This window comes from Argiope bruennichi, chromosome 9 (genome assembly GCF_947563725.1).
Source record: "Argiope bruennichi chromosome 9, qqArgBrue1.1, whole genome shotgun sequence".
NCBI lineage: Eukaryota > Metazoa > Arthropoda > Arachnida > Araneae > Araneidae > Argiope > Argiope bruennichi.
Genome location: NC_079159.1, coordinates 113,370,370 through 113,380,963, shown reverse-complemented (window position 1 = coordinate 113,380,963; position 10,594 = coordinate 113,370,370). Strand labels below are relative to the sequence as shown.

The following is a 10,594-nucleotide window of genomic DNA, read 5'->3' as shown; positions in this document are numbered from 1 at the left end:
TTATGAAATTTAATTTCTTATCACTGAGTTTAAGCAAGCAAGTGTCAAAGCCAGTTGTCATCTTTTATAAGTAGAATAAACCCTATTTTTGAGTTTTCTAGGATGAAAAACTTGATTTGTAAATAAAAATCCTTAAAAATATTAATAAATTAGAATATTCCGATTAGTTGTATGCGCGACTTCAATCAATTGATAATTTGCCATTTAATTTGAAAAATACTTGAAAGATTGAGCAAAAGACTTTAACATGAAAAAGAAAAAAGTTATAAGAAATTCTGAATGTAATGAGCAATTAACTGGCTAATTTTTTGGAAGGCCACCACAGGACATGAATATAGTAGGACGAAAAACTTGAAAATGTTCTTTTTTTATCATGCCAAAGTAATATGTATACTTTAGGCTCATAGTATTTCATAAAATACAAAAATATATACCAAATATGCCAGTGTATTAAGCAACAATGCGTCTTCTTATTCAAACTAATGGGAATTGTCTCCCCAAGCTTTCTCATATACTCTCTAATAAAGGTCTTATCCCTTTGCTTCCTCATCCAATTGATCCTCATGCTTCCTCAACATTGAAGATTCCTCATCAAATACCTTGCATAGCATTAGTAAATGATAATTACAAAATATAGATATTTGTCACAAATATATCATTTTTACTGAATCTATCGTGAGAATATATATTTTGATTGTCTTTCTGCCGACACACTAAGAACAGTTTGAACAAAACTACACTTGTAGTTATTAGATAACTTACCAAATTTTATATTAATTTAAGCTATTGCTTTAATGAGGTATTGCGTTTTCATGCATACGGAAGTGCAGACTGAAAGATGATCAGCTATTTCGACACATTTTATTAAACTTTGATAAATATCTATATTTTAGATGTTAAACCAGTGTACCAAATTTTATCTATCCATCTCTTTGCGTTTAGAGCTATCAAATTCCCTTATATTCGAAGAGCCTGATGATTATACAAGGATTTCATCTCAAATTTGATAGAAATCTACACATATGAATGTAATTCCATATACCAAATTTCAAACGTCTAGCTCAAGGAATTTTTAATTATCATGTACACAAACCGGCAGATAGACAGACATACTCATACATACAAGTGTGATTTTTGAATTCAGAGAACTTTGAAACGATTAATTTCGTCAAACACTTGAGATTGAATTTTTTAAGGATTGCAATACGAGAATGAAACTTTTTCCGATATTCATGATTGAGAGAAATTTAATTAAATTTGTCCTGTTATGAAAAAAATATTTGAAAGTGATATATTTTATATTCTAATGAAAATGAATATCAAATTTATTAAATTTATATAAACCTGTTTTAAAAATGAAATGATACTTCTGGAATGAATTGGATTGTTGAAATCTAGAATCAAACTTAATAAACTATAACTTCAACTTTGTTTTTATTTACAAGTTGGCCCATGTGTGTTTGTGTTGCGTTGTGAGTGAGGCTTGTAACTTTCCAAAAATAGACTAGTTTTGATATAAAATCGGTTTTTGATTCGGAACTGTATTAATTAATAATAATAATAAATAAATTGTTTGTTAACGCACTTTTAAAATGGCTGCAACGAATGAACCTGTGTTTCGCGATTTAAATGCCGACAATGATCCTGAAGTGACAGAAATTGAAAGCTTGTGTTTACGATGCAAGAAAAATGTATGCATAAAATTTTGATAATTTTAATTCATTTATTACTAACAAATAAAATTCTAAATTATTATGTAGTAATAAATAAATTCGTTTATTAATAATTTATAAATTAGTAGACGAAAATAAATTTTTTTGAAAGAAATATGGTGATGTATTATGAAATTGAACAAACTGGAAAATAATTAAAACAAATTCATTATCTTGGTCCTTGTCGCCGCCTTCATATTTTCTAGGAATAGTGCAACTAAAGTAGAGTTTGCATTTGCTAAAGAATTCAATCTAAACTTCAAAATTAAAATTCAAGATAAATTCTTCAATGATCATCTATTAGTACTATGTAAAATGATAGAAAGGCTTTTAAATTCGCCTCCTTGTGAAACGTTATTTCACTTTTTTATAATAAAAGGAATTAAAATTTAATTAAAAATTTTGCTAATGTTCTCTTTAAATTTCTTTGATATCTTTATAGAATTACGACAACAAATCTTGCCCAGAATAGACTTAAAAAATGCTAAAAATTTATATTGTTCCTGAAAAATGAATATATATATATTCTTAATTTGACATATTAATCACTCTTAAAATTTATCTGAATTTATAGTTTCATAGATTATATGTTACTTATAATTTTTCTTTTTAGGGTATAACCAAGTTGTTGCTAACGAAAATTCCATTTTATAAAGAAGTTGTAGTGATGTCCTTTTCATGTGATCATTGTCATTGGGAAAATAATGAGCTACAACCAGCCTCTACGATACAAGAAAAAGGAATTATATTTAAATTAAAAGTTGAGAATTCAAAAGTAAGATTGAAATAAACATTTATTTTTATTTCTATTTTGACATTATACAATTTTTCATTGTAGATCATTTAATAAAATTCTGGTGCTCTTAAATGTTTTGAATGGCAGTCAGAGAGAAGTATTGAATATTTAGAAAATAAATCGAATTGCATCGAATAAAAATCTTTAAGATTCAATGATTATATTTAAAAAAAATTCTAAAATCAAAAATGAAATTTACTTTTCAATTACTGTAATTTAAAAAGGTAGGATAAAAACATCTTACTACCTGTCTAGAGTTTGTTGATCAGTAGGTGGTAGCATGGCAAATTTGCAAATTATTTGTACTTAAGATCAATCAAATGTTATTATTAATTTAGGTAAGTTTATTTATATAAGTTTTATATAAATTGCCATTAACTATCTTTTTAAAAATGAATTCATAAAACTAATATGTTTAAATTATAGCATAGTAAAATAAAATAATTAGGAAATAAAAAATCTTCAGAAGTATGCAGTTTTAAAAAAAATGCTATAACTTGAATTTATTTTGAGCTAAAGTATGGAAATAAAAATATTCCTATCTTTTGTGATTTCACAACTTGTGCAAAGTCAAATTATTAGCTGTCATTCTTTTCTTTTTTTACAAAATGTACTGCAACTTCTCAAAATGACTGAATATCCCTTTATACATCTATTGTATTCTTCTGCTTTTGAAAATTTACCCTAAATTTCCCAAAACATTGCCTATTATATACAATGTAATTGGGCTACTGAAGATATTTAAGGGAAAATCTATATAACTTTCCTTTGTAGGATAATTTATAATTATGGAACTATTTTTATCGATTGTTTTTATGTCTCTTGTAGCTAATGAAATGATTTCATATTATTAATTTATTATCTTCTTTTGGGGCTTAGGATTTAACCAGATCAGTTGTAAAAACTGAATGGGCATCCATTATTATTCCAGAACTCGAATTTGAAATTCCTGCTCAAAGTCAAGAAGGAAGTAAGAAATTCATTATAAACGTGTTACTGATTTTGAAGAATTTTTGTTATTTTAATTTTGAGTTTATGCATTCTTTTAATATTGTTTACTTTCGTTTAACAGCTGTAACTACAGTTGAAGGTATTGTTGAAAGAGCGTGTTCTGGGCTGTGCTCCAAACTGGATTATTTGAAGGTCTGTAGATAGTATTGTGTTCTTTCAAATATTTTGAATAACTAAAAAGATGAAATTGTGGTGTAAATATTTTAGTCTGAAGACATGCATTTCCTTTTTCCTAGCATTATACATTGTCAATCAAATTTACACATATCAGTTATTTGTACATAAAAATATCTTGCTATTTATGCAAGACATGATTGTTAGTGGTCATTATGGTAAAGCAATAGAAAAAGGAAAGTATATTGTTTTATGATGAAGGCTTGACAAGTATTTGTTCTGTGCAACTTTTGCAAAAAATATCAATATTTTATTTCTCTGATCCTTGTTGGCAGGTGGTATGGACTAAGCAAATAATTTCCTACTCCACCAGCACAAAAGTTGATGCTGAATTTTCTCATGTTGCTTGTATGATTTCAAGTGCTCATAGCTGCCATATATGCACATTGATACTCTATATATGACAGCTATATTTTTTAAACAAACCCAAACTGTATAGTCTGTATATTGCTTTTCGGACAAACAATTCTTTTCCAGTTCCAAACTGTATTTTCACTACATATATCTTTGTAGGAATGATGGTTTTATGCATGCCTGATTTATTTTTAAGTTTTATATGAGGAATTTTGACTCAGCAAAGTTATAAGTAATTGAATAATCGACACTATTGTTCCTTTAATATGTTTATAGGGATATAAAAAAATCATTTCATTTCATAGTGGCCTAATGGTAAGGTCTTGGTACCAGAAAACTTCAGATTTGAAACCGAATACCACTAAGAATTTATGGTGATCTGGTACACAAAAAATCTGACATTATGGATATGATCATGTGCTGAATATTCTCTAATTAGTGTGATGTGGAAATTTGAAAGGTGGGTACAGGGTGGGTCATTCGATTCCAGTTAAATGTTATAGAGTTCTTTTCAACTTAGTTCTCATGTTGCTTCTAAATAGGTTGTTAGTATAAATGATATAAATGTATATTTAAATTGCTTTTCCAAAATTACTGTTTCCAGTGTTGCTTATGTTATCCATTTTTACAAGGGGAAAGATATATTTTAAAAAGCTTTATGTGATTAACTGTTATTAGTTTGTGGACATGACATAAAAATTATGTGAAACAGATAAACTAATTTTATTAAGTTAGAGGATGGATGTGTATCAAAGTTTGTCTGATTTGATTGTGTTTTGCTGTTTCATAGCGCACAGCTAAAAGTTATGGAATCTACTCATAAGCAGAGAAAATTGCATTGAGTTCAATACAATCCTATTTGTTACAGCTTTACTATTTCCCTTTGATTTATTTTTATTTCATATTGTCACCTTCTCAGAAAATACACTCATTTGTTAAATGTCAGCTACAAATTTTGCAAAGCCTCATTATTTGTAGTGTACATTTCACATTGGGAAAACCCTCCTCCTCAAAGAATGGGAAAAAAAAAAAAAAAAAACAATGTTGTCATGGCATTTTTGTAGCATTAAATTATATCTGCATGTGAATAATGGGGGATTTATTATTTTTCTTTTCTGACAATTTGAGTATCTTAAATATTCAGGATTGGTTAGTCCTTTTAACAGTTGAGTTGCAAAATAAAATTAATTTTGCTACGTATTTCATTGTGTACTTTAATAAACTAACTTTTAATGATATGTAATTAAATCGCATAGCATATTTGAAAGTTGCCAGTTCTGTTATTTATTTTTTGTGTTAATTATTTTATTGATATATAAATGATGTCAATTCATTTTCTACATTTACAATAATTTTTTTTCTCTCTAGGTTGAAGATCCAGAGTCTGCTGTGAAATTAGAAGAATTCATTGCCCAAATGACAAAGCTAAAAAATGGCGATACACCTTTTACTTTTGTTAGTATTCTAATTGATTTTGTGTGAAGGCTTAGTAGTGTTTATTTTGTTTAAGGTCAAATTCAATAAACTATAGTAGATCTTTATTATAATCTTGTGATTAATTTCCTTTTACAGTTTTCTTGAATGAATTCAATAGTTTCACAAATATGATTCAAATTATTACAGTTATGTGCTGGTTTTTTGGGTTAAAAATATTCTTTTAATGGAAATTATTTTCTAAATTAATAACTTTGAGTTAATCCAATCTGTAAATAAAAAGTTTTTTAAATTTAAATGCTTTTGTTGATCAAAAATTATTATGGATTGTCAATAAATAATTAACATTAAGAACTTTCAGAAATATACTTAAAAATAATTTCCTTGTATTTTTTTTCGTTTCTTTTTGTATGAAACTTTCACAAGAGACCCATGAAATAACTGAAAAGTATTTCTGAACAATAGATGTTTTTTCATATATTGAAAATACAGGCAAACTCCCCCCCCCCCCCCCATCAAGATTTTTTTTATATAGTTGAATTTTGGGATAGATATTTTCGTTCACTTATTTTCTACTTGTACCAGAAAAGTTTTTTTATGTAAATTTTTTTTATTTTTATTTGTTGTGGTTATAAAGAGAATAAAGAATTTAACTATAACTTTTTTTTTTTTTTTTTTAGATTCTACGTGACTGTTCCGGAAATAGCTTTTTGGAAAATTTGTATCCTTTGAAGATCTTGATAACTAAAATCTTATTAAATATTTTATTTATGTGAAACAAATATTAAAATGCTAAAATTACCAAAAAAATGTGGAAAAGAAATTTTTTTATAGATATGAATTTATTCTATTAATGTAAAATAAAAATTACTTTTTTATGAACATTATTTTCACAAATTTTAAAATTGGATTTTCACTTTTAAAATATAATTTACAATTTAACAGTCTTTCTAAAGTATAATATCTTGTCAGTAATCAGTATAAGAATATTTCATTTCTCTTAATATTTATATTGATTGAAGCAATATAATTTTTTATTATATCATTTTGTGTTAACAAAAATGCATCTTAATGTAATTAGTGCCATTGGTTATGTGTTTATTTTTCTATTTGACTTTAAACTAAATTACAATAGATTGCGTATACTTAACAGAATGATTATGCAGAAAATTATACTTTAAAATTTCAAAAGAAATCTTAGCAATAATGCTCTATTAAAGATTGAAATTCATATTCATTAAAAGAAAAGTGATTAAAGAAGTTTGTAACCTTAATTACATTTTGTCATTAACATTTTTTTCTATCTGTTAAATACGACAGTAAATGTTTACTATTTTGTCCTTTCTTTTTCTTTATTTTACTTAATCATTCTCAGCAAACTTAATAAACAAAACCAAAACAAACTTAAATTATAAATGCTTTTGCCACTCTATATATATGCCACTGGCTAAATATATATAAGTGGCTATACTTGACATACTCCCACCTTTTGATGATATAAATTTTATCAAAACAATTTTTTAACTAAACTAAAATGTAACCTAAAAGTCAATTTTAATGTTCACTTAATGGTCTATTTTTTAAAGTTCAAAGTCCCTGAATCTAGAAGGCAACTTTATAGCTTGACCACTTCTGGCAATGATTCTTCGTAAACTTAAGAGAAAGCAATTCGTAGATAGAGAAGTTATCAGTTCCAGATGAATAGCTTTGAATAATATACAAAATAAATCACACCTTTATCCCATCTCTAAGAAGAAGAGGGCCTGCTAAGTCTTACGACTTCAAAAATTGATGCCTCTCTAATTCTGTCTTCTGAGAGTGGCACAGAAATTGTTCTCATTGCTTTCACACTGCATCTTCTACAAACAATGCATCTAAAAATATCTTATCTTATTGTTTTTCTTCCGTTTATGATCCAAAATGTCTCTCATAGATTGGTTAAGAATGGATGAAGTCCAACATGATGTAAAATCAGATGATGTTCTAGTGTGAGTAGTTTAACTAATTTATGTGTACTTGGCAATAAAATTGGATACTTAAAATTTTCTAAATCTTTCCTCTCTGTCAATTTTGTCTTGTCTCGCAAAATTTCTCTTTCATCTTTAAATACACTGATGAACTTTAACTTTTTGATATCCTCAGATGAAACGAGTTTAGTTGTATCAGCTTTACTATTAAATTTTCTGCTCTTTCTAGCTCACGAACTTTAAGCTCTCCATGTTCTCTTTCTTCTCTTTTCTTTCGTGAATTTTCTAGGAACCTGTACATCCATCCGATCAATCTTAAAATTTTGGTGTACTTTGAAAAGTAACTGAAAATTCTTGGAGACAAGTCGTTGACATTATTTAATGCCATTATTACTACCTTACGCCTTTCAGAATCAACATTCTCTTTGTCATCAATTGGGTTAGAATGAGGCCATTCTTTTTCCGACAACTTCAGCCACTGAGGACCATCCCACCAACGAGATTCTATTTGTTTTTTCGCTGAACAGCCTCTTGATGGCAAGGATCTCAGTGCCTGATGCATGTTGCCACCTTGTTCGGTCTATAAGATTTCTTATTTCTTTAATTTGATTTTTTACAAACACAGTCCATGTATCGTCGTAACTTATCCAATACAACACTGAAGTTGAGTCTGTCCAATAATATTTTTCAGTGTCTTTGATACTTAGAGCCTTTTTTACCATATCAGTAAGAAGTACCCCTATTGTATGTGTGCCATTAATTCTAGTTTAGGAATTGACATTGCTTTCAGAGACGAGATTATTGATTTTGCAAGCACCAGTTGCACTGAAACTTGATTTTCACTTTCACACTCAAGAAAATGACTGTTGAATAAGACAATTTAGATGCATCGCAAAATGTATGAAGGCTGATTGATACGCAGTTGTCCATTGACATATATCTTGGAATTTCTACCAATTTCGAAAGATGAAGATCCTTGAGCCACTTATTAAACTTTTCAGTTACATCTTTTGATAGCTCATCATCCCAAAGGAGTTTTGACTTCCAGCTTTCTTGAGGAAGAAATTTTGGATACAATGTTACAGGACAACAAAACGCAATTAGATCAAAAATTCTTTGAGCAATCAGAAGTAACTTTATTAGAGTAAATGGTTCAGTCATTTCAATACTGAAATCAACTTCAAAAGATAAAGTGTCTTTTTTTATGATTCCACAACATTCCTAAGACATGAGATAGTTCTGGTTCTGGAGTTGAGGCATTGAAATTTATAAACTCCCAGTCTCTCAATTAATTTAGCATTTGCCATGAGCTATTTGGAAACTTCTATAAAATGCCCAGTTTCACTTTCTGTGTCTAATCAAGGGACGCAGTTATCCACATAAAACAATCTCAATAACTTTTCTGCGATTTTTTTGCGTTCTGTACATGTGTTTTCCAGATGATGCCGAATGACTGCTCCAAGAATAAACGGACTGTAGTTAACTCCGAAAAATACTCTAAAAACTAGAATTTCCTTACTTTCACAATCTTTCCACCACAGAAATCGGAGATAATCCCGATCTTCATTGGCAATGCTTATCTGTAAAAAAGCCCTTTTTATGTCAAATATAATACCAATTTTTTTTTTCTTTAAATCTTACTTACAATGATTGTATCAATTCTAAGGTGTTAGGTCCTTTTTCAAGGCAATCATTGAGTGAAGGAAAGCCTTTCTTTCTTGTTGAAATTGGTCGACCTTAGTTGTTGAATTTTCCTTAAAAATCCCTCTATGTGGCAAGTAGCAACCAGGTTTAGACAATTCTTCAAGTGGTACCTTTTCAATTACATCTTCTTTTAATCACTCCTCGAACACTATATTATATGCATCATATTTTCCTTCTAATTTTACTTAGTTGTTGTTCTTTCTAGTCTTCTGTCAACTATATCTCTATACTCAGGAAGAATTTTGTCATGTACCCATGGTAATTTCACTTCATATCTTCCCTTATCATCTTTTCTCAAATTTGCCATAAAATGATCGTTTATGCCCTTATCAATTTCATTTCTCGACTTCCATTCAAAGGGATCTCTAATGCCAATGGCTTCTAATTCCCTGAGGTTTTTGATTTATTGATTAGTGAATTAAGAGGGAGCTAAATACAGCAGCAATAGAATCTTCACCTCCAGTTGTTTGCGATTTTCCCATCAAAATCCATCCGAGCAATGTTTCCATAGTAAAAATGCCTGCTCTTAATTTCTGTATTTTTCCAGTATAAATATTTCCCGCAAAGTCTGAGCCTATCAGACACCTGAGCCTATCAGACTGCGAGTTGACATAATCAATATTTGATATGAATTCCCTTTTGAGCTAATTCTGATATCCAAAGTTCTTTCTGTTGACTAGGTATATATCCACAGATTGTAAGTTGATCTAAAACAGGAATTTTGCAGCTATAACCGGTAAGCAGATACTCAACATTGATTTTATAACATTTATGATTCATATCCGATGTTTTTCCTCCAAACACAACATGTGTTAATTTTCTATGAGCTTCTGTTTTTAGTCCTAAGGATTCTACAGTTGATTTTAAAACATTGGGATATTCAGATCGATTCTTTATCGATCAAAGCTCGCAGATGAAGTTTCTTTTCTTCATGTTGAATGGCAACCACCAAAGTTTGAAACAAAATCCTTGCTGAAGTACATGTTGATGAAAGAGTGCTACTTTCGAAATTTTCTTATTTGCACTCGACAGTAACTTTCGATTTCTGTTTAAATTCTGAACAACAAACAATGTAATGCTTCCTACCACAAAGCACGCATTGAACTTTGCTTTTACGATTTTTAGCTCGATGGTTTGTTTTCAAACAGGTAAAGCAACAATTTTTCTCTTTCCTAATGTTCAATTTTTCATCGTGACTTACATTTTGTGCTCTGTAACAATCTTTACTTTGATGGGATTTTTCACAGAATATACAGTTTATTACATTATCGCTGTTCCTTTCTATTGCTCCCGAAAACAAGTTGCAAGCAGTAGGTATAATAATATCTTCCCTATCTTTATGAATTTTTCTGTAGGAATCACATTGCCTCATACCTGTCTTTGCAAGAGTTATTCGTTCTTCCCCTTCTACCTCAGCCCTTAAAAAGTTTTAAATCCTCCAG

At 28.9% G+C, this 10,594-nt stretch overlaps 1 protein-coding gene across 1 annotated transcript in view; it reads left to right on the top strand.

Annotated features, from left to right (window-relative positions):
* Window positions 1-1,449: 1,449 nt before the first annotated feature.
* LOC129983846 (zinc finger protein ZPR1-like) overlaps window positions 1,450-10,594 on the top strand; it is a 32,358-nt gene continuing 23,213 nt past the window's right edge. Inside the window, exons 1-6 of the mRNA XM_056093506.1 lie at window positions 1,450-1,691; window positions 2,326-2,487; window positions 3,388-3,478; window positions 3,581-3,651; window positions 5,416-5,502; window positions 6,162-6,202. Of these exons, the coding sequence (XP_055949481.1) occupies window positions 1,593-1,691; window positions 2,326-2,487; window positions 3,388-3,478; window positions 3,581-3,651; window positions 5,416-5,502; window positions 6,162-6,202 (551 nt within the window). The 5' untranslated portion in view covers window positions 1,450-1,592. The remainder of the gene's footprint in view (window positions 1,692-2,325; window positions 2,488-3,387; window positions 3,479-3,580; window positions 3,652-5,415; window positions 5,503-6,161; window positions 6,203-10,594) is intronic.